Source organism: Arvicanthis niloticus, chromosome 10 (genome assembly GCF_011762505.2).
Source record: "Arvicanthis niloticus isolate mArvNil1 chromosome 10, mArvNil1.pat.X, whole genome shotgun sequence".
Lineage (NCBI taxonomy): Eukaryota > Metazoa > Chordata > Mammalia > Rodentia > Muridae > Arvicanthis > Arvicanthis niloticus.
Genome location: NC_047667.1, coordinates 6,001,569 through 6,027,231, shown reverse-complemented (window position 1 = coordinate 6,027,231; position 25,663 = coordinate 6,001,569). Strand labels below are relative to the sequence as shown.

At 37.8% G+C, this 25,663-nt stretch overlaps 1 protein-coding gene across 1 annotated transcript in view; it reads right to left on the bottom strand.

Moving 5' to 3' along the window:
* Positions 1 to 25,663, bottom strand: part of LOC117716146 (contactin-associated protein like 5-1) — an 838,779-nt gene that overhangs the window by 430,942 nt on the left and 382,174 nt on the right. Inside the window, exons 5-6 of the mRNA XM_034513074.2 lie at positions 23,479 to 23,682; positions 16,634 to 16,818 (exon numbers count right to left, since the gene is read on the bottom strand). Of these exons, the coding sequence (XP_034368965.1) occupies positions 16,634 to 16,818; positions 23,479 to 23,682 (389 nt within the window). The remainder of the gene's footprint in view (positions 1 to 16,633; positions 16,819 to 23,478; positions 23,683 to 25,663) is intronic.

Here is a 25,663-nt window from a genome sequence, read left to right as displayed (position 1 = left end):
TAAATGGAACTGGAAAATAACATCCTGAGTGAGGTAACCCAATCACAAAAGAACACACATGGTATTTACTCATTGATAAGTGGATATTAGCCCAAAAGCTTGAAATAGCCAAGATTCCACTCACAGACCACATGAAGCTCATGAAGAAGGAAGACCAAGTGTGGATGCCTCAGTCTTGCTTAAAAGGAGTAACAAAATATTCAAGGAAGCAAATATGAAGACAAAGTGTGGGACAGAAACTGAAGGAGGGGCCGTCTGGAGACCATTCCACCTGGGTATCCATCCCATGTGCAGTCAGTCACCAAAGGTAGACGCTGATGTGGTTGTCAGGAAGTGCATGCTGACAAGAGCCTGATATAGCTGTCTCCTTAGAGGTTTGCCAGAGTCTGACATATTCAGAGGCAGATGTTCACAGCTAACCACTGATCTAATCTAGGGGTTCTCAATGGAGGAGTTAGAGAGAAGACTGAAGGAGCTGAAAGAGTTTGTGGCCCCATGAGGAGAGCAACAATACCAACCAACCAGAGCTCCCCAGGGTCTAAACCACCAGCCTGGAAGCACATAGCGAAGGACCCATGACTCCAGCTGTATATGTAGGGGAGGATGGCCTTGTTGGGCATAGGTGGGAGAGGAGATCCTTGGTCCCATGAAGGCTGAACACCGAGTGGGGGTGGAGGGGGTAGGTGGGGGCACATGCTCATAGAAGCATGAGGAGGGGGGATGGGATAGGAGGTTCCTGGGTGGTGAGGGGAATGGGGTAAGGGGATAAAATCTGAAATGTAAATATAATATCCAATAAAAGTAAAAAAATATTTTTCCATTCATTGTATATATTGGTTATTTATTTTCTTTTATTTACATATAGTGTACAACAGAGAAATGTAATTTTATGCCTTCCTTTTTCAAAAAAAAAAAATTATAGCATGTAAGAAGTGTTAAGCTTATTCTGACAGTAAGTTGAATTCCAGCATAGAGTCATAAAATCGCAAAATCACTGTGAACTTTTTGAACTGCTCTATATTTTATTTGCCTTAAAATGGACATATACATATTTTAAGTAGCAAATCAATTCAAGTTTTAATTTCTTTGTTCAAGTAAAGATTTTTCTAATAGGAACTAAGGAATTTATTTATTATAGTTTGTAAATCTTGAAAAGGTTTAAAAATACTTTTCAAAAATATTGGTAACTATTTAAAAAGGCATTTTCACTCAATATATTATCCAACTATTTTTAATGTGAGCTTTTTGTATTTTATTGGTTATTTTATTTATTTACCTTTCAAATGTTATCTCCCTTTATAGTTTCCCCTCTAGAATTTTGTATTTTAAAAGGTTTCTTATTTTGTGACTTTTAGAAGAAGTAAATTGACAATGTAAACTATAATAAAAAAAACTTCTGTTTTTATGATTTTGAACAGCTAGTGGTAAATTTGTTCTCTTAACTTTTATATTAGCTTACTTTATAAACTTCTAAAAGAAACAATTTTTTTCTGTTCAAACATAGTAATTATTGACTATCGAATTCTTCTTGAAAAGATTAAAGAAAAATTAAAAAGCATTGTCTTTTCAATAACAAAATTTGAATCATAAGATTTAGGGTAGAAATATTGTAGAAGAAAAATATGGAGAATACTAAATGAAACAAAACTGCAATCTCATGTTGCAATACCTGTATTGTATGGAAGATTTGGAAAGAGATTTGGTGGGGATGGGAGCACAGCAGGGAACAATATGGGAGCTTCCTTGCTGATCTTCTCTGGGGCACTGTGGGGTGGTGGGCTGTGAGAAGCAGCTGGGTGCTTGGTCCAGAGCTAGCTTGGAACCCCTGACGGCAGGAGTTCCCTCTGCTCCCAAGCCCTGGTTCTTTTCATTTAGCTTCAGTCCTCCAACAGCTTGGCCCACTGAGAAGTTTATGACCATCAGTCAAGAGGAACAGTGCCTCAGGCTCTCCCCATGCAGATGAGGTATCTTCAAGTTCTCAGACCAAGCCAATAGGCATTATCTGCTGCCAGACCCTAACCCACCCCAAAACTGTATATAAGGGCTCTATTTAGGGGAAGTTAAAGAACGCTCAAGAATAATCCTGGTTTCTGAGAGTTTCTGTCACAAGAGCTGTAACACTTGGGGAGAGCTCTGCTCTCCCAGAACCTGCCTGGGACACCAAGCTGCCTCCTTGCCAGCTTTGTATTGGCCCAGCCTGGGCCTGGACAACTCAGTGAGAAGAGACAGGTGCAGCACCTGGGAGAGACTAGTCCGTGACAACGCAGAGAGCAAGCAAAAGTGGCAGTGGGGGCAGGCAATCTCCCCTCCTTCCCACACTCTGTGTCCTTGAACCACGACCTCCAGCATCAGGCTGGGCCCAGAGACCCACAGACAGTGGACATGCAGGCCAGAGGCAGTGCAGGGACAGTAGGCAGCCATCCCTGTTCTCACCCTGTCCCCAGCCAAGAGAGCATCGTGGGACACCCTCCAGAACAAGGGACCCACAGGGCACCTAAGGAGGAAAAAAGCACTAGGGACACTTAATATTGACTGAACAGAATGAAGAGTCACTATTGGCCAAACATCTGTGCATTTTTGTGAGATGGTTTCAAAAGTGCTGTAATTAAGGTAGGACCATTCAGCAGGTGGGGTCATACACTGAATAAGAACAGAAAAAGCAAGTTGTGCATAGTATTTGACTCTGCTTCTAGACTGTGGATACAATATGACTAAGTTTCTTAGTTTCTGCTGACATAACTTTCCTGACATAATGGACTCTGTCCCCAAACTGTGAGCCAACAATTCTCTTCTTTCCTTAAGTTACTTTCTGCCCCATCAATATGTAAAGCAGATAAGAAAGAATTTATGCCATGGTTCTTATGTCCATTATGCTTCAAGACTTTTGAAGTGGCTTGGGATTCAGAATAGCCCCAGAGCAAAACATCTGGGTGGGTGGCACACAGTATGCAGGGCCTGAGCACAGTAAGGATGTGACTTAGTTGTATTGTGAATTGTAGACTTAGCTTGTTATCAGCTAGCCAAACTTGAAAACTCTGTTTCATTGATTGATATTTTTGCTTCATACATGTCAATTTCTCTAAATATTTCCCAACAACATAAATGCTACCAAACAGAAAACAATGAATTCTTCGCTAGTCATCAAGAGCTCAGGTCATTTGTATTTGATTTTTATCTGATTTATAAAATGTTTGATAGTAAAAGTTAAGATTTTTACTTTGAATTAGATCTCTAACCAAGTCAGTCTTGTGTATGATCCACAATAAAGTATGGACGCTATTATTTACAAAGATGGGCATTGACTGCTTAAAAATGGTCCTGACTTTTTCCCTTAATGTGACAGATGTTCAAGTTCCTGGTTTGGGTTTTCTCGTTGACTTTGTGACCTGCACTTCTCAGGAATATGTCATAGTTGTGACAACCATTATACAAGGCTGACTTTCATCTTCTGCTATTGTACTGACTGAGGGTCTTACAAATGTGGACTATATTTAATCTTCATTTAATCTTCTCTATCCAGTGTCCTCTTCTGTGTCGGACTTAACAACCTTTTGATGGCTGGCTTCCACCAACCAAGAGTTTTTTAAAAATGTCATCAGAAAACATTCAAGACCTGTAGCAGTGACTTTGCGCCTTCCTGTACTTAATTGTCTCTTCAAATTTATTTGATATATGAATTTCTTTGTATTACCATGCTGGCACACACTATTAGAGGCAGAGTATATCAGGGTTCTTGGGTCAGGGTCACTCATATTTGGGACAAATAATAATAATAATAATAATAATAATAATAACCTCCTTCGAGGTGACTCTTTCTTGGATAATTCACTTAGCTGTACAACTTCCCTTAGATAAATTTTCTTAACCTTGCCTCCACTGCCTTTCACCAAAAACATACTACAGGGCAGATTACAGCATGGCAGAGTGAGGTAGTTGTTTTAGAGTGGCAGTGGATAGCTTTTCTTCTAAGTGTTGTCTTTGTTTATATTTTATATGATACTCTTTATAACAAATATACAGTAAATTAGGAAGCATAATGAGAGACTAACCATGACCTTTATAACTTCATCTTTATTTTTACTTTCCAAGGTACTAATTATCCTATGCTGTTTTCTATACACTTTAATGAGTTCATCTTTAAAGTATCTTAAAACTACATTTGCTTCAAAAGCATATCTTATCTTAAATATGTATTCACACATATTTGTGTATGTGTTCATGTGTATGCACTTGTGTTAACAGATGGGCGTATACATGTATGTGGAAGCCAAGATTCAACATTAAGTATCTTCCTCAACCAACTTCTACCTTACTTCTTGAGACAGGGTCTCTCACTGAACCCAGCGTTTACTAATTTGACAATATTGGGTAGCCCAGGAACTCCCAGGATCTTTTCATTTCCATCTCCCCAGTGTTGAAACACAAGCCATTGTACCCAGTTGACTTTTTTCATGGAGTTGGGGAATGAAATTCAAGCCTCTACGTTTGTGTAGCATATACTTTATCAAGTCAGGTAGCTCTACAGCCCCCTCAATTCTGAGTATGCGATTCAATCATAGATCAAAACAATACTTGCTGACTTGGATCAAAATATATCATAAGTAATTTCCTTCTCATTCTGCTTTGGCCTTGTGCTTTTAGACATTTTTTTTGCCTTGTCAATTGCTTGTCCTGACAAATTACACGTTTTTTCCCTTATTTGATCTTTAGCTCAGATGAAACCAGAGAGACTGCATATTCTACTCGAACCTTGCCTTTCCCAATATCCTCTCTCCAGGAATCTATAGGATTTCTGGTGTCACAGGCTGTAGCCAGAAGAATGGCAGGAAAACACCCTTTTTGGTGTACAGCATGAAGCTGTACAATTTGCTTCTCTTTTCCTTTGAACTTATTACCCTGCTTTTCTCTGATAGCTACCCTCTTTTTTTTTTTTCCCGATCTTTGATGCTACTTCCATGATAATAGGTTCCTCACTCTTTTACTAAATTTTTCTCTTGCTCAGTTTAAATGCTGATTCTGAAGTTTCCAATTTTAAGATTTCTTAAATATGTTTCTATTTTGTTTTGCCTTTGCTCCAGTAGTCAATTTGGTGATGGAAATTCTCCAACAATGGATGTGAGCTCTTGACTCTTGACTTCTTTCTTAGTCTCCTCTGAATTGTAACTAAGCTCAGTTTCTCCTAGCCACATGGAAATTCCATGGCCAACAGAAGGGGAAGTAAAAGTTTATGAATTTGTAGCACTATACAACAGTATCAGTGCTCTTAATTTTCTGATAAATTCTCTTTATTTTTACATATTGATTTGAGAGCTGGTGTGATAGCTAAGTATATAAAAAACACACTTGCCAAAAAGCCTGACAGTATGAGTTGATCCCTAGAATTCAAATGCTGGAAGAAAAGCATGGACTTGCAAGCTGACCTCTGACCTCCATAGGTGAGCAATAACAAGCACATACACACAGACTTGTACACACAATAATGATTAAAAATGTAATAAAATATTTCACATCAATTTGGTTCTAAATGTGTGAGTATGCACATGCACACACATGGATACATGTGAGTCAAAGGTCAGTCCAGAGTATACAATGTACTGTATTTATTGAGACAATGTCTCTCCTCTGGACTTGAAGCTGGCTGGCACATGAGACAAATCCATCTGTATTTTTTCCCCAGGACTGAGTTTTAAATGCTTGCCAGCACAACAGGCTTTGTTTGAACATCAATATGTTCTTTAATTTATTTATTTATTTTGTCAACTTCACATAAAGTCATCTAAAAAGAAGGAAAATACCTCCATCAAATGGCCTATATGAAGTTCTTGGGGACATTTTCTTAATTAATAATTTGTTTGTGATGGGATAGGCTACTGTGAGCAATGCCACTCATGGGTAAGTGCTCTTGGGCTAATGCAGAAGGCAGGCTGATTCAGCCATGGGAAACAAGGCAGTAAGCAGTGCTCTTCCATAGGCTCTGCTTGAGTTCTTCATTTTGCTTCCTTCAGTGATTGACATCTGCCTGGAATAATAAGAGAAAGCAATCCCTTTCCTCCTCAATGGGCTTTGGTCATGGTATTTATCACAGCAGAGAATGCAAACTAGAATAATGTCCTGAGAATGGGGTGCAGATTCTCAATTTAAAAAGGCAAATGTTTTTCTAACTGAGCCATCTATCCTCTGGGTCACTTGAAATTTCATCAAGGAAAGCCCAAGCTACATGCCTGGAATTCAGTCATGCTTGATGACTTTCTGTCATTAGAAATGCAGTCAGTAATCTCAAATTTCTGAGGAAATATATTTTTAAGCACTGATTTGAATTGCTTTCAAATGCCTGCAAGCTCCATTCTGTGACCATAGACTTTAACACTTGCACTGTGAAACCCAAATAATCAAAAAAAAAAAAAAAAAAAAAAAAAAAAAAAGTTGCCCTAGTGGTGTGGTGGTGGTGTATTATCACAGCAATAGAAAGTAACCAACACATCACATATAGTGTCTCTCCTTTATCCTGGAACTTGCCAAGTCAGCAATATTGGTTAACAACTGAGCCCCAAAAATTCACCTATCTCTGCTGCCACAACACTGAGATCCTAAGTATGTACCATAGCATCTAACACTTTTGATGTCAAATCTCATACTTGAATGACTTACTGACTGAGTCATCTCCTCAGCTCAGTCCTATCTTTCAGAAAACTCAAAGTTCCATAGACCACGTATGCTATCAGCCAATCAGCCTGACCTGACTGTTTGGCACATTTCCCTAGACCCAGGCAGTGGTCAGATCATGCTCTTCAAAAGCCTGCTACAGCCCTTGCAGAGAAAAACCAAAAGGCAAAGCACAGAATAACAGATGCTGCCAGTGGGATCTTAGCAGTACAAGTTGACCACTCCAGTTTTCCCACAGGCCACCACACTGTTTCCCATGTGTGATCAGGTCTTGCACTTGAGAACAGAGCATGAAGAATGTCTGTGGCTCCTCCTGCGAGGTGAGTAAATGGGTATCTTTCACAGATTGAGAACACAGGGAGCAAACCAGGCACAAATTTGTCTAACATAAATGTTTGGATGTTGTAGCAATCTATCAGTCACTAAGTTCATTAGCCAATTGGTCAAATTGTATATATTTTATTTCTCTAGAAAAGAATTGGATGAAAGTCTTTGTTTCAGTGTTTTCTATACGCTGAGAAGACAGGGATCCCTAATGTGAATGTGTCATTTATCTGTGAATCCAGAGACCACATCTTGCTTGCTAGAAACAATGCTCACGGGCCAGGTGAAAAGATCCCAAATGTGCCACTACTGTTTACTGTTTACCACCCTACCTTCCCAATACATTCCAGTCTTTTGATTAATAAATGTGATGCCACTATCAAAATCTCTGCCTGTCTGTTCTTCTGAGGATAAGAGGGAGCTGTACACCGAATGGACAGAGCCAGACATGGTACAATGTGACTTTGATCGTAATTTGACCATGCTGGTACAGTTGAATACATTTCATCGAATGAATCCTTTGTTTGATTTGTAACTCTTTAAATATTTAGATTAGGACATGTGGCTTTCCGTTTGTATTCTTGCCCCAGGCTCTGTGTATGTCTGAGAGAGCCTGCCTAATTTTCTGTTATTTTACTGATGACTGCAGTAATTCACCCAGTATTCAACATGTCTGATTAGCCACCTCCATTAGAAGTGGAAGGCTAATTTAGCTAAACTATCAACAGTCTAGCAGAAAATTGAATAAAACAAGAAAATATATTGTCAGTTGCTTCTGTGAATGCTGACTAAAAACAAAACAACAACAACAACAACAAAAAAAAAAAAAACAATGAATTCAGGCTTGGTGACTCAGCGCTGTGCTGTGACTTCAACTGCTTTTTAGGGAGAGAAGGAACATCACAAGCAACCCTGCCACAAAAAGCCATCCAAACCAACCTTATCTGGGGCAGAAGCTGAGTGGTTGGACACTTGCCTAACATGCACGAGACTCTCGATTCAACTTCCAACACCAAAAGAACAGTAAAAGAGAGGAGGGGTAGGCTTTCTTGGTATAATGCTAATATTAGTAGACTTTCTGTCATGTTTAATGTCATTTTTTAATACTACATATTAACATGTGTCCTTTTAATATGTAGCAGATGTGCAGCTCAGTCTTCATGTGGGTCCTAAACAACTGGAGCAGGGCCTATCCCAAATGCTGTTGCCTCTGTGTGCGATATGTTCTAGCTGGGCTGCCTGTCTGGCCTCAGTAGGAGAGAATGCACCTAGCTTCACATAGACTTGATGTGCTAGGATGGGGCATACCCAGAGGGGTCTCCATCAGCTCAGAGGAGAATGGGAGGGAGTGACGAGGGAAGTATTGTCTGAGGGGCTCACCAGGAGGAAGGCAGTGAGCCAGATGTAAAGTGAATAAAAACAAACAAATGAAACAAAGATGTGTCTTTTGCATGGCATATTCATGTGTGCATGTGAGCACTCATGTATGTGTGTGCACAATCATACGGTGTCCAGAGCTCCACACTAGATGCCCTCCTCCTAGATTATTTATTTATTTTTAACACATTTATTTAATAATTAGAGAATTAGTTAGGGTAGGGGAGATGTAGGTCAGCCACCGAGCACATATGGAAGCTGGGTAAAGACTGAGAGAGGTGGCCCTTGCCATGTGCCGTGTAGGAATCAGAAAGTAAATGCAGATCATCAGGCTTGGAAGCAGGTGCATTTACCTGCTGAGTCTGGTGAGATACCAGCCATTCAATGCATTTTTATTTGTTTTTAGTGATAGCGTTACTGAACCTGGAGATCTTAAGCTAGATCTTAAGCTAGAATGGTTTTCCAGCAAGCCCCAGGGATCAATTGTTCTCTGCCTTTCAAGTCCTAGGATTATATTCATATATACAAGCCCCTGAGGTAATGTTTTATACCATTTCATAGTGATAACATTCAAGGAAATACAAAATCAACAAAACCAAAAATCATAATTTTACACTGGACAATTAAGATGAAAGGGGATGACTTAAGAAAATCTAATCTTTCCCAGAAAGTGTTCAGACCCAGCTCTACCCATCCATCTCCTATCTCTAAGACAGCATCCATGTCCCCCTTAAATCTCTGGGCATCATGTATCTGTAACTGACTACTTGAGAAAGAGGAATAAAGATGCTGTCCTCTCCTTGATCTTAGAGCTTCCTATATGATACATCATGGATTACATCTCTTACAAGTCTTGTTTAAAGGTTAGTTATAGGTTTGAATGCCAAATATCATCAGAGGCACACATGTTTCTGCTGCATAGAGAAGTTGTGGAAGCTTTAAGAGATGGAGCCTAGAGGGAGTACTTAACCGTGAGGTTTTTATAGGCTGGGCCTTCGTTTGTTCCCAGCTTCAACACTGCAGATTCAGCTGGCCTTGTGCTTTTGCTGCTGTGCCTCGTCCAAAATGATGAACAGTATCTCTCTGGAACTATTAGCCAAATTACACCTTTTCTCTTCTAAGTTACTTTGGTCAGAGTATTTCAGCACATCAATAGAAGAGAAAATAATACAAGAGCGTAAATGTTATCTACTTTGAGCCCCTCTCCCCCCTCTCTCTCATCTTCTCATTTCTATTTTCTTATTTTGTTTTCATGAGAGTTTATGTATTTCTTATGTAGTCCTTTTAGGCTAGGCTTGCAACTTAGTTTCCAAGGAAGAAAAACATCAATAGCGATTATACTTTACATTGACTTGGAAATCATTTTTCTGGGAATGTGTAGTTATTTCAATCACAGATAAATAGTTCTAAGTGTACAGCCAGCCTTTTAATCGTGTATGCAAGGTGAGGGAAGTAGGTAGTGCGAAGCAATAGCAACTGTGGCAGCAAGGACAGGCTCTTAACACGTGGGACCTTTTACCAACTTCTTATGGGGGATTGGGATGAAGTTCAGCTTCTATAGTCCATATGAGCTCCTATATTCCATCTGTATCATTACAAAAGTAGGGTATGGTTGTACATCTGCAATCCCAGAGCTTGGGGCATAAAGGCAGGATTGGCAAGTCAAGAACATTTTTAATCACACTGTTAGTTCAGTGCTAGTAGCTTGGGCTACCTGAGACTATCCCTCAAAAAATGAAAAGAAAAAAAAATCTTTCCAGCAGAGAAGTAGGATTAGGGTTAAATTGGCATTATGCTAATTTACACAAAGAAAACTCATTTGCATAGTTAAGAAATATTCTCAGCATTATCAGCAAGTTGTAGTTTTTAGAAACAAATGGAAGGAAAGCAGAAAAATATCAACCCTTATGAGAAACTTAAATTACAAAGCATGTATGTGATGATGCCAATCATGTGAACTGAGATTAAATTTTTTTTGAGGAACCACAAGTATACTATACTTAGACTTTATGGATACAGGTCAACTCTGAGAGGAAGGTTATGAAAACCTAGTTTCCATTAGAATCTAAATAAGAAACTGTCTCCTGAGAGCCTCAGTATTACAGACCCGAGGGGAGAGAGCAACTATCTCACTGGCCACCATCATCTCTTATCCCAGATGACCCATGAACAGCCTGTCATAATTCAGATGACCCTAAAACAAACTTTTTTCTGTGTGGACATAGGCAAAGTCATTGTGACACTCTGGTGCACTACTCTAATGTGGGGCTGACCATAATTTTTTAATTACCAACACTTTTGGACTATGGACAATTTTCCCACCAAAGTCCCCTAAAATGATATATGCTTCCACTATGGTTCTTGGTCGTCCAAGAGAACTTGATGGTAAGATTTATTGCTGAGGGCATGTATACTTTGATCTTTGGATGATAAAAATCATGTTGGATATGAACAATAAGTTACTGCCTACCAGATAGACTTTATAGTACCTGAGGTATCAGTGGTTTACAGAGCCATTAATCTTGTGAGCTAAAGTAATAACTTACCTGGGAAGATGTACCCACTAGTGAAACAGTGGAATAACTATGAGAAGAGTAACCCACTGCTTTTCCTTTTGCTTTTGCTTTTTTTTTTTTTTTTTTTTTTTGATTCTAAGCATATAGCCAGGTACATTTACTTTTATAGCTATGAACAAATTTTGAGAAAATAAATTTGGGTATGGGAAACCATGTCTCATTGAATGACATAATCATGCCTTAAATATTACATTTACCAACAATGAAGTGCACCATACTTTTGGATTTTTGAACATGCATTATGCTGTGCTATAAGATGGTGGTCTTGAAAGTCTGAGTGAACCCTCACTGGAGCATAATTTAGAATTTTCTGTTTTGGTAATTATATAGATTCTATTTTTGCACATGTAAAAATAATTTATATTTTACTATGTCTATGTTCTTTTGTTGTTTTCTCATATTTAAGTTAGCTGACTTGTCAAAAACTATATTTGTCAATTTGTTAGAAATTATATATTTTGAAACACTGTTTCTAGTTATTTTGTGGGTTATGATGCTATTAAACATGAATTTTTTAATGGAAAGACTTTTTAAAATTTTTTGTGGAGATAAAAATAATCCTATTACTTGTCCTCTGGAATCTCTGTCATACTTATTAAGATCTCTATGCTTTCAAATTCAAACAATTATTTCATTTTCTCAGATATTTGTATAAACTTAATCATAAACATGTATGAATATCATGGAAATATTTATTTCATTTTGCTAATTCATCCATTTACAATTTATTATGTATATATGTAATATGTAAAATGTATCTTATCATACTTTTTACCATAATCATCTCATATTCCCTTCCTCCTTCTTCAAACAAAGCTCCCTTCTATGTTCTGTTCTTTTCTTTCTTTCTTCCTTTCTTTCTTTCTTTCTTTCTTTCTTTCTTTCTTTCTTTCTTTCTTTTTATTTGCTTGCTTGTTTGTTTGCAGTCCACTGTACTTCACTGCTTGCCAGTATAAATTATTTGTTCATTTTTCTAGAAATGGTCTCAGGTAGTCCAGACTGGGCATTAGCTGTACATAGCCTAAAATGAATACCTGATCATCCTGCCTATACCTGTCAAGTGTTGACATTACAGGTGTGTGCTGCTATCTCCAGCTCACACATGCAATTTTGGAGATTTTTTAAAAATATATAGGTATAAGTTTGTATGCATGTTTGTGTGTGTGTGTGTGTGTGTGTGTGTGTGTGCGTGTGCGTGTGTTTATACATGAGTGCAGTTGCTCCAGACAGCAACAGATCCTCTAGAGCTGGAGTTGCAAGGAGTTGAAAGCCACCCTTGCATATGCAACAAATTTAGCTTCGGTTCGCTGAAAGAACATTAAGCACTTTTACTGGATGAGCCATCTCTTGAGCCGTCTACCCATTTATTTTTAAATGTTCAGAGCTTTTAGTTTAATCTAGTTTTAGGCTTTTGTGTGGTTAATTTTCTTGTTTTTTTTTCCCTTAATTTAAATATTTTATTTTGATGAATTTTTCTCTTGGTGAGTACGGAATGGCTGATATATGAAGGTGTTTTTAAAATGATCGTATAACTTGGGATATTTTTAGATAATGATATAAAACAGGATCACTGAGCCCTCTTGAATACAAAGGACTTCTTGAATTGCTAGGTCATTAGACAACAAAAGTCCTAAAAACATCTTTCTAAACTGCTTCTTGCTCGAGGCTGGAGGGAGAAAGAAAAGCTGTCATATTACTCCATCATTTGGAGCAGTTCATGGCTTCAGTGATGTCTGTTTGAAGAACATTCTTAGATGCGTATGTCCTCTCTCTGCTTCTCCCTGTTTGGTAGCATTCTGTAATGCCTTATTTATGTTGCATCTGGGAAGCAGATGGGTGCAAACTTCTTAAGATGACAAAAGCCATTCTGGATGATTCACAAAATGCCATAAAGTCTCTTGATCAACATCCATAATGTTGTGTTAGTTACCTTGATATTGCTGTGATAAGATACAATTACCAAGGCAAATTATAGAAAAAATAAAAGAATTTATTAGAATTCATGGTTCCATGGGTTAGACTCCATGGCCATTTCAGGATAGAGCACAACAGCAGGCAGGCAGGGATTAAACTATTGCAGTAGCTGAGCACTTATATTTTGATATGTAAGCATTAGGCAGAGAAAGAAAGCTAGTTAGAAATGGCTTAGGGTTCTTAAAATCTCAAAGCACTACCCTCAGTGACACACCTTCTTCAATGAGACCACATCTCCTAATCTTTCCCAATCAGTTCCATTGACTAGAGACCAAGAATGAAAATATGAACACTTCTCATTAAAACCATTTTAAGATATAAAAGAAAGTTCAATAACTACCATATTTTTCAGTCAGTAGTCCCATATTTTGGTAAAGTCGGTAAGTAAAGATAGAATTGCATAATATAATTAGCCCTAATATAAAAAAATAATAAAGGAAGTCTGAAAAATATCCTGGAATTGTCTGACAGTGGGTTCCATGAAATGACATTAGCATCCTTCCAACTGTAGGAGTAGACATCTCATTTGTACACAGAACTCTGGGTAGAGGCTAGAGGGTTGTTTCTACTTAAGCAAAAGCACTGTGATGGAAACCACCCTTAACATAGACATCAGTGTTCAGCTCATTGTAATAATTGCAATGGTTTTGCTTCTGAGTAACTGGAATTTTGAGTTTTTTTGGTTCATACCAGCTTGTAGGTGGGAAAGAGCTGAATAGAACATTTCTTTCTACCCCAAAGGCTCTTTCTTATACCTATACCTCTTTGAGGTAAGTAATCAAGGCTAGATACTTCTGACACATAATTCTTCTCATCCAGTACAGCTGTTGGCCACCATCCTCAATCTGTCTTCTTTTATGATGTCTAGAGCAACCTGTCTACAAATTCAGGCAAAATTTTTTTGAGGCTCTTGAAGTTCCTATTGCTTGAGAGGAACATTTCAAGTGTTTTCACCCTTAAGAATTGGTTTTCAGGAGGCAAGGAAAAAGTTCCAACTTCATAAACTGAGGGTCCTATCTGAGTCCCTTCCCTAATATTCACTTCAATGTCACACAGCTGTGAGCTCATAAACTATCTATACTAATGGGATCATACATGGGTAAACAGACTTGTAAATCAATAGTAAATTAGGTAATAGAATAGATTTTAGAACAGTGACCTTGGCCATTAAAATATTTAGGAAAATATGGTGAGAGTGAATAAGTACTTTATGTTTTTTTCATAATATTGCCTTCATGTTCATTAAAGATATCGCTGTGCTTTGAAATTAATCTAATTTACTGTGATGCCTTTGTTTCTTCCATCAATTAAAGAAACTGTCATAAGAATGTTATGCATACTCAAAGATTTTCCATAGTTAGCAATTCAAAAATACCTACCTGGTATCTTGCATTTTGAGTCAAAGTATATCAATGTGTCTTTTGAAGTTATTGAATGGCATATATTATCTACTGAACAGAAGTTGGCATCAAAGGAAAAGACCTTTCTTACTGCTCATGATGATGATGACTGAAAAAGGAAAAATTGTCTGCTCCTAATTTTTCCATTCTTTCTTTCTCCTTTATTTTAATCCCGTATCCCACCAGGGCTTTGTATCAGACATAAGGTTAGCTGATTCCTGGTCTGAGACGTCTATAAAAGAGTAAGTCAAACCTGAACTTGCAGTGTTTATCATTATCTTGGTATAAGACCTTTTCCAGATAAAGCAGTTAGAAAAAATTCTGGTGTGTAAATAAATAAATGAGAGATAATTACATAGCAAAATAATTACAAATTAACAAATTTATTTCCTCAAAAATGTTTCATTTAATTTAATGCCCTATGTATCTAATCACATCTATGCAGCTCAGTTTATGTTTTAATAATGGACATGTCTACTAAGCAGATTTCAAAATTTCTGAAAAATCTAACCATTGGTCCTCCTGTACTTAACTGATCTCTGCATAACACTTTTAATGTTTTAAACCCTGCCCACTCTGTTGCTTGCCATTTCTGCCTTGGGGACTAGTACATACATCCTACATCTTACCTTCTGTAGTGGTTTAAATATTCTTGGCCCAGTAAGTGCACTATTAAGAGGTGTGGCCTTGCTTGAGTATGTTTACCCTTGGAAGTGTGTCATTGTAAGTATGTGCTTTACAACCTTCCTCCTAGCTGCCTGGAAGGCAATCTTTTCCTAGTAGCCTTCAGATAAAGATGTAGAACTCTCAGATCCTCCTGCACTATGCCTCCCTGGATGCTGCCATGCTCCTGCCTTGATGATAATGGTCGGAACCTCTGAACCTGTAATCTAGCTCCAATTAAATGTTGCCCTTATAAGAGTTGCCTTGATCATGGTGTCTGTTCACAGCAGTAAAACCCCAACTAAGACAGCTTCTGATAAGGCTAACTGGAACCTTTTTTCAAGGCTTAGTGAAGTCTCCTGCTGGAAGTCTTGTACCTCTTTCTATGAATGCTGTTCTGTCTCCTTCTGCCCCCATCCCAAGAGACACATCCTTCTTTCCACTGTCTCTTGGATATCCTATTTTATGGTACACCAACCATTGAACTACAAGATCTGTGTCCTTCTTTGTAGTGTAGTTTGATGCATTTTACAGATCTCTTCCATTAGGGGTCTGCGTTCAGTCTCTAACACCACAGAAATAGAGAAAAAAGTTTTAGTCTCTTAGTTAAAACTTCAAATGAAACCTGCTGAGAACACAGATTTTAAGACTCCTGGAAATTTTTAAATTAGTTGTTTGTATGTGACTTAGGGGTACTAAACTCAAGTCATCAGGCTTGGCAGCATATCCCTTTACTGAATGAACCATTTTGCTAGTTCACGCTGAGATTTTCTTGATATTTTCTGTATTGTTTATTAGTCCAACTAATTAAAACTATTCAAGAAGAATTGTTTGTTCAAGGTCTTATGTAAGCAAGAAATAACATTGGGAGGTTATAAGTACATATATATCCACATGTGTGCACACATGATCACAAACACACAGCACATATATATACACACTTAAAGATACATGACATTTTTATGGTTAGCTTCAAATATCCACTTGCTACAACTTTGAATCACCTGAGAAGAGAATCAATTGAGTCTTTTTTAGACTGAGCTCTATCTGGTTTGTAGAAAACTGTTTAACTGTTTTTTGGTTTTTTTTTCTGATTGAAGTGGGAAGATTCACTCTGAATGTGATCTGTGCAATCACATGGGTTGTACCCTAGATTACATAAATGTGAAAAAAAAGCTACTAGAGAATAAACAAGGGAAAATGAATTCTTTTTAATTTCTCTTCACTGTTGATGCAATGTGACTGCCTAGCATTTGAGTTCTCATCTTGACTTTTCTGAAATGATGGATTCTAATCAGGAATCATAAAAGCCAAATAAACCACTTGTTGCCTCCTTTTTTTGACAGAGCAACAGAAATTATACTAGGATACATACATACATACATACATATGCATACACATACATACATACATACATACATACATACATACATACATACACATGCCCACAGAGAGTAAAAAGAAGTATTGATTTTTAAAGTTATACAATTGATACTTTATCAGGGAAACAAAGCTTGACCAAGGCATTTCTAGACCTCAGTGTAGATCTTCCTGGGAGACTCTTCCCTTGTGTCCTAGCCCAGATGGAGGTGCTTAAACACTCTATTTACAGACCTTCCTCCCATTCCTGGGAACCTGTGGGGAGGATTGACTTACCTCATAGTCAATGTCCAGGGCATCGGTCTCACCCTTGGTCCGGAAGTGCTGCGTATTCATGTCCACAGTGAAGTTTGCCTGCTTTCCCACACGCTCCAAGAGAACTGAATGCCAATGCTGGTCATCCAGAAGGCTACCCAGGATGACCAAGGGCACAGTGCTGCCGAGTCGAGCTTTGCTGTCATCTGCAGAGGGATACAGAAGGAACGAAGTCTTAGCTACAGCAGATTTGAATCCTACACATCAACAGCACTGATTGCTGATTGATTGGGTTACCTGAAACAAACTGAGCTCAAGCTGTCCCTCTACCTTGCATACTACTAGGCATTTATTAGGAATTATGCACAGGCTTTTTCTTTAATTCCAGAACCCAGTTCTGCACCCCACTTCCTGACAGAAAATATAATTTGTCCGAAGACACCAGCAATTGCATGGTAACAGAATTTTTTATAGTATTGGATACAGGAATAAAATTGAAATAAAAAATTTCTACATTTAAAAACAAAACAATTAAACATACACAAACACACACACAATTTTTGAGGATTATGAATGAAGAAAGTAAATCTTGACCTAAGTTTGGAGCAAGCCAACGGCCACAGAGTGTGTTTGTGCACACAGGAGCAGAAAAAAAAAAAAACATAACCATTCCAGTTGTAATTGTTGAGTGCCTACTGTATGAATTGAATTCCTCCACCAAAAAGGTAATGGCTGCCACTACCACACAAATTTTGTCTCAACATTAAAAGAAAGTTGTCATTACTGATACATATATATTTTTAAATCTTTATAAATGTGAGTGTGTGTGCATGTGTTTGTGTGTTTGTGTGTATGTGTGTGTGTGTGTGTGTGTGTGTGTGTGTATACTGTGATGTATGTTTGGAGGTCAGAGACAGAATTGAACACCAGTATTCACCTTCCATTTTGCTTCAGACAGAGTATCTTGTTTGTCCCTGAGTAACCAGCCTATGATGATCTGGAGATTCTCTCTTATCTCTGTCTCTCAACCCTCAGTAAAAACTTATACAAAGTTATAGATAGTCTTGCTTTATGAAAGTGCTGGAGATCCAAATTCAGATTCGTACACTTAGGTGGCAAACACTTTGACCCCTTTAGTCACCTCCCTAAGCCACTTACTATGTAGTTCTCTTGGTGTGGGAAAAGTTAAACAATCTCTTCATTTTTATTGCATTTTTGTAAGCCATATTCTCTGACATTTGACCATTTGTTTTGACAGCAATTTGGATTTAGTCAAACATCTGCTGTATAAACTTTGAGGGTATCTTCCTGATCTATAACTTTTTGAATGTTGCTTTTTCTGTTATATTTACTTTAATAGTGAAGATATTTTGCTGTTAAAACTTCATTATTTGAGGCCTAGAGAGGTGGCCCTGCAGTCTAAGTGCTTGTTGTGCAACCTTCAGGATCAAACTTCAGATCTCTAGAAAGCCTAGTAAATGCCTGATGGGTGTGGTGGCCCACTGTAATCCCAGCCCTGGAGAGCGGAGACTGAGCATTGCAGTGCAAACTGCTTCACAACACTCCCTATTTCCCTGACCTCTAGGATTGCCTGAGAGATCAATTTTTGATAAATAAGGATGAAGATCAGTGGAGGATGATTTGTGACATCAGTGGTGGATCTTCATTTGCAGGAACATACAGATGCACATCCACCCACAGGTATGTATGCCTACATACATACAAAGTAAAGACTCTGCACTCACACATGTCTAACATGTGTACATATAAAAAAAAAAAAAAATCACCGTAATTTCTCTTTCTGTAACAGCTTATCCCTGCTTTGCGATCAGAGGAAATACTACAGCCTGTTTTACCATTAATGCATGTTGCATTTAGAAATCCAGATCTTTCTTGCTTTATTCAGGAAGATAGGCAATTTGTGCTGTCTGATCCCTATTAGTTCACTCTCTCAATTAGACATCTTAGGAAAGCAGGCTCACTGAAGTGCAGACAGAGCAAACTACAAGGCTAAGTCCAAGTCGGGAGAGGGATCTTTAAGTCCTGGGCCTAATCACCCTTTCTGGAAATGCATTATATAATAACAAATTAGTAAGCCACTGAAAAAAAAGGGCTAATGATATCAAAAATAGACATAATGTTCACTAGTTTGGATAAACATTAAACTACATGTAAAATCACCAAAAGATATGATAGATGTTAAAGTGGCATTCATGAAGTTCTTGTAATATTTTAAAATATTTATGAGTGAACACTATATTTTTAGATAAAATTAAAAGTGACAGATAATAAATAAAATATCTAACAATTTACAATTCTTAATTTAGGGTTTATACAAGTAGAATAGAAAAGGGTAAATGCATACTAAACACAGCTATGCAAAAACACCAATAAATACTATGAACCCATAAGCCACAAAAATTTACCATAAAATCAAAATAAATGTTTTTTTCCTTCTATAGTTTAGAGTTAGAATACCTATTTTAATTGCCAGAAAGAGCACTATTAAGTTATGTTTATCCTATGTGAAATATTGCATCCCATCTAAATTACAAGGAGTTTCATGTGTTTCAGTGTTGGCTTCCAGATGAATTCAATGTCTTGACCATGGTGGGTGAGTTCTTGATGTGATCTAACACTGAATTATGTTCATACTCACAGACTCAAATTATATTACAAGTATTCATTTATTTACGTGAGATGGTGGGAATGTGCATGTTCTCTCTTTCTACCTCCTGTGTCTTAGGCGTTAAATTCAGGTTTTAATTCTTGGCACAAAACACCGTTACCCACTAAGTCATCATAGCAGCCCACATAGTTATTTCCTAATTGTCTCCAAAAGAGAAACATATAAATACATTCTATTCATTGCTTTTTTAGTTACTTTTTACTAAAACTCAATCATTTTACATGGAAGGTAGTGAGAAGTTGTTTGACCAAAAAAATGTAGAAAATAACGTTCTGCTATTTGAGGATCAGAAGCTTACAATTATATTGATGAAGGAAGATCAACAATCATCTAATGAAACCTTCCCTAGAAATCTAGACTGTTGTCATAGAAACCATAAAAAATACAATTCTCAGCATACGAGCAAAGTTTTTATCTCAGGACACCTGTTTCTAGTTTTATCCCAGTTGCTCTTTGTGTTCAATTACCCTGTTTTAACAGATTTTCAATTTATTAAGACAAGATAAAACTCTCCATGAACAGCTGAGAATAATACAAATGACATTGGAAGAAAGAAGTTGGCTTTGGGGACAGAAACAAAAAAGAACTTTATTTCTAATTAAATGGAACTTTTTAACCATTTAGTTTGAACATGACAGAAGTACTTCCTTAGTCTTATTGTAATGAATATAGGAAAGGGGGGAGGTTGAGCTTTTAAAAGATTTATTACTTTTAGCTTTTTACAATTCATTTCATATACAAGAATGTTTTGTTTGGCTGTATATTTGTACACCATATATCTGCCTGGTGCCTTTAGAGGTTAGAAGAGGACACTGAGTTCCTTGGAACTGGAACTATAAACCAAGGTTGTGTGCTGCCATCTGAGTCCTAGGAATTGAACTCAGTCCCTCTGTAAAAGCAAAGGTGCTTTTAGCTGCTGAGACACCTCTACATCATTTTACTACCAGCTTTGCAGGATCTTGAATCACCTAGGAGTCAAATGTTTGGACATGTCTGTAAGAAAGTTTCTAGACAGGGTTGAGATAGGAAGACCCAACTTCAGTGTAGGCAGTAAGAATAAATGGGCTGGGGACCAGGAGTGTGTAGGGAAGAGAAAGTGAGCTGAGCATTTCTTCTCTCTCTCTCTCTCTCTCTCTCTCTCTCTCTCTCTCTCTCTCTCTCTCTCTCTCTCTCTCTCTCTCTCTCTCTCTCTGCTTCCTGACTGCAGATGTAATGTGAACAGTGGCCATAAACATCCTTGGCCATGTCTACAATGATGGACTAGAGAGGTATAAAAAGTCCTTCCATTCTTAACATGCTTGATATTTTGACACAGCAACAGGTAATGAATATTTAGTTCAACATATACTTATTTCATAAATTACAGAATTTATAAAGAGCACTTCAAACTTGTTCACGTTGTCCAAAATATCTGTCTTCTTCCTTCACAATCAGTTCTATATAACTTAAGATCATGTTGAACATTCACCCTTACACTTTAACACATGAATGTTAGCCACCTGGTACTTGGTACTTTACTGTTTGATAAGCACATAAATTGATAGGGCTTATAGTGTCAGGACACTAGGTAGGATCCAAAGAATCTTTAGATCCATGTTCTGTAGGTAGGCAGTAATAAGATCTTACATAATTAACAGTCATCATGGAATGTGATTAGAAATAACATATATACAGATTGGAGGTGTGGTTCAACTGTTAGAGTACTTGCGTAATATCCAGGAGATCCTGGGTTTTATGCCCAGCACTGCATAAATTGGGTGGTATGTGGTGCCTGTACTCTCAGAAGTCCAGAGGTGGAGGCAGGAGGACTTGAAGTTCCAGTTTCTTCTCAGCTATACAGCAAAGTTAAAGCCAGCTTGGGGTACGTGAGCCTCTGTGTCCCAGTAAAACAAAACAAAAAGAAAAAACTGCCTAGGATTGTCATATGCCTTAAATGAAATATACATATGCATATAAAATTCACTGAATGCAGACTCTTGAAAAGTAGAAAATGCCTTTTGGAATATTGATAATTATTCTATGTATACAGTTAGTTGACTTAATAATACTCAAAGGAACTATAAAATATATGGTCACCGGTTCCTTCTGAGTTGAAGAAATTTGCCATTATGTTGTTAAGTTGTCATACAGTCTATGGCTTTAGCCTCTGAGCTCTGAACCTGGCCCCCAAAGGACACATAGCTCTGCTACTGTTCTATGGCAGGATGCATATGTGCATAGTACCTCTCACTAAGAAGATCAAAACAAGAGTTTTCTCCTGACATTCAGGTGTTTTTGTTTGTTTGTTTGGTTCAGTTTTTTGTTTTGTGTTGTTATGTACTTAGTGAAGCTCTATATAATAAGAGCATATTAAAATTTTTTAAATTACTTTAGAGTTGAGTTCTAAAAAATTTATTTTAAGTATATAAGTAATATATATGTTGTAGCTTCCTGTACATAGAAATATTGTCTTGTATCACAGAATGATATCTCTGTCAGAAAAAAATGAAAATCACACCCACCCAAAAATCACAAGACACCATACCTGGTTGCAATCAGCAGAGGTTTATTAGAGAGAGTTGGCAGCCAAGGTCAAAACTGCTTGCCCACACAGAAGCAGAATTTTGACAAAAGACCAGCAAGCTGGGGGGCTTTTTATAGCATGGGTGGGGAAAGGGAGAAATTTTCTCGTGGTTACACAAGATTGGTTGCTTTACAAATTTTGAACATCAGCAGGCTGTAACACTGGGAAGACCTGAGGGTGGGAGGGGGGAGGGGTAACCAAGAACAATGGAAAGTTAGCTAGTTCTTGGAACCACCCAGATGACTTGCATCTTTCTTTGTGGTCAGGAATGTGTCTTCCTGCTTTGGGCCTTCCCCACCCACAGGTGGGTTCTTTTCCCTGAGGCTTGAGGAATGTTAATCTAGCAAGTGTCCTCTGACTCAGGGATAATGTACTCCTCCAGGAAAGTATCCAGGGCAGTGAAGGCCTGAAATCTTACAGTTCTACTTCCATAAAGACAAATAAAAGAGATCATTAAATAGTATTCCAGTGACTCCATCTGATGTGTGAGAAGATGCTCCCAAGTATGTTATAAATACTAAGGACAATGTGCTTCCTCTCCTTCATATGAATACATATTAAGGGAGAAATAAGGAGTGAGTATCACTCTGGGGCCCAGAAAGATAGTTCAGAAGAGTAAAGGCATGTGCCATTGAGTCTGATAACCTGAGTTGGATCCTAGGAAACCACACCAAAAAAGTGAGACCCAACCCCTACAAGCTATCCTCTGACATGGTTGAATGGCCATGAGTGTCTATAACCCCAGCAGCACTCAGTGACAGAAATAGGTGGATCTTAAGTGCTTGCTAACATCACAGCCTAGACCCAAATACAAGTTTCTGAGTCAGTAAGAGATTTTGTCTCAAGGCAATATTACACAAAGACAGCAAGATACTATAGTCTTGCTCAGTTCTCCATATGTTTGTGCACATATATCTATGTACATCTATGTATACTAATGTTCTTACAACAAAAACACACATACACACACACACACACACACACACACAGAGAGAGAGAGAGAGAGAGAGAGAGAGAGAGAGAGAGAGAGAGAGAGAGAGCCAGTTAAAGAGACCATGATGTTTAGAACTGATTTTCCCTGTAAGCTCATCTCTAAACCAACCCATCATTTTGGAAACATCTCCCTTCTACACTGAAACTATGTATAAAAAAATTAGGAAGAAGGAAACCAAATGTAACCACAAATAATTCAAAGATGGGTTATCAAAAACTACCTAAAAACTTTATCCCTGTGCTTTTATTCCTAACAGTGTTAACCTAAATATGAAGATTATCTTCCATCAGATCAACATTTTCTTGTTTCAAGAGCAGATACCAATAAGTGACAAGGTAGCACAAGCATGAAGATTTGAGTTCAACACCCAGAACTCAGGTAAAAAGCCAGCTGCAGCAATTGTGCTTCAAATCCCAGCATGGGCTGGGAGCAGGAAGGGGAAATAGGGACAGGAAAATCCCTTGGGTTTGTTTGTCAGTCATCCTGGCCAAATCAGTAAGGTACAATTCAGTGAGAGACTGACACAAAAAGGGGGCTAGTGATTGAGGAGGATACCCTAGCTTCCCCTCTGTCCTCAACAGTCAGTCATATACACAACATATGCATAGGAATGAGCTTACCCAGGTTCAGGTATAGAGCTAGCCTGCCCTTCTGGAGTTCCAGGGTGATGTGGTCTCCACGTTGTCCTTCTCCATGAAACAGAACTCCATCTCCTTGCATGGTCTTGAACTTCAGGGAGATCACATCTTTGAGGGTGCTCATTGTCTTCTGATTGAACCTGTATAAAAGTGAGCTCCGGCCATCAAAGTCAGCTACGTCCGATCCTGAGAGCAGAGAGAGGAGAGAAAGAACCATCAGTTTTTTCTCATGGCAGCTATTTTTGCTTCTCATCTTTGATGCTGATCAGTTCACAGAAATGTTCCTAAAATCTGTAAGAGCTCTCTTACAAGGAGGCACATGGAATAGAACCAACCTAAGTAGAATCCCAGGAATCATTCTTTTGTAGGAGGAGCATACACACCAGACTGAAGTAGAAACGCCTGTTAGTGATTGCTGAACAAAACAAAACAAGAACAGCAGCATGTCCAGAAAGGGAGCTGTGACATAAGAGGGACAGCATTAGACAAAATTAATGAGAGGACCTAACTCACTCCATATTAGAACAGGCAGCCATGTTAGGCCTTAGATTCAATTTTCAGAAGGACAGCCAAGGCTTCTCGGAAAAGACACATCAAAGGGGCAGCCAATCAACAACTTCCATGACATCTGGCCAGGAGCTTACAATGGATACCAAAAAGTCCTTATAAGGCAACCCTTTCTCCCTCCCTGGAGGTATGAACCAATCAGCAGTGTACAAATATCACATAACAAAAGCTCAGCAAATCCTGGTGAAGGTTACCCAACCAAAACTGGAAAAACCATAACAGGCTTTAAAAGGGGCCTGTAAGCTTCCTTTGTGGTCACCATTTTGCTTCAATGATTGATCCCTAAATACTGGAAATACTGGCTTTTTTTTTTTTTTTTTTTTTTTTTTTTTTTTTTTTTTTTTTTTTTCAGAATAAATGCTCTTTGTCTTTGCATATTATCAAGTCTGTGTTCTTTTTTCAATAATTCTTCAATTTTTACAATACAATATCTGGAGATCTAGAGATGATGGATCCCTAGAAGTCAGGAGAAGCTTGCTTTAAAGCCTGGAGAGGAGCTTCATAATATTAAGAATAAAGGGAATACAGGAAGAGTGAGAAAAATATATAGCTGCTATGCAAGGGATACTGAGACAGGCAAGAGGAGCCTCCTCAGATAGCAGCTTTACAGCTTCTGTGAAGAAATCCCTCTGAGGATGCTTGGTCCCTTGGAACAAATAAAATATCTGCTATTTTATAATATATATATATATATATATATATATATATTTTATATATATATAATAAAATTTGTAAATTTTATAATTTAGGGGTGGTAGACAGCCTGCTTCTTAAATGCTGCCCCAGTGAAAGTTGCAGGAAACTGTGGCCTGATAGGGCTATGTGATCTGACATAAAGGTGCAGGTTCATGTTCTAACTGTTGTGTCAGCCTATGCATAAAAAGACAGGTTAGCAATGCCACAGGCACCTGCATTAGGCTTTTCTGGGACCAGTGCCTGGTTTGTAATAACCTCTCATGACTTATCCTTCTTTCTAATTTGATTCTGACATTTGATCATTTGATCTCTTTATCCTAAGCTCCAGGCTGGGGTTGAAAAGAAGATATCCTTTATTATGAAATCTCTCAGTGATTAATTCACTCTTTTCTAGAATTCAGTCTTGAGAATTCTGAAGAGTCTTTGCGGTTTAGTGGGAAAGAATAGCCAGTATGAACAAAGTGGTAATATGATATATGGTATATGGTATATAGTATATGGTATATGACTTATTCTGGACTGTTAATGTACTATTAAGATTTTATGTAAAACATTCAGTTACTATTTTTACATTTTGGCATTTATTCTTATCTGTGATAGTGTTTCAGTTGAAACATAAATCTTAAGCAAATATATATGATAACATGGAGTATGTCAATATGTACATATGTAGCTTAATGTCAACTTAGAATTATTAAATAAATGTTGTTTATTAAAAATCTAATGCAGGTCCCTACGGCACTGCCATTCTGTTCATCTAGTTTTAGAAACATATGCTATTTCGTTGGGCAGTATTGCCTGTTTTCTCTGCACATAACCTACTCACCCATTATGATGTTAGAGTAGAAATTAGCTCAGGCTCATAGCTGTGGTAAGAGTTGACCATATTGAGGTAGCTAGGTTT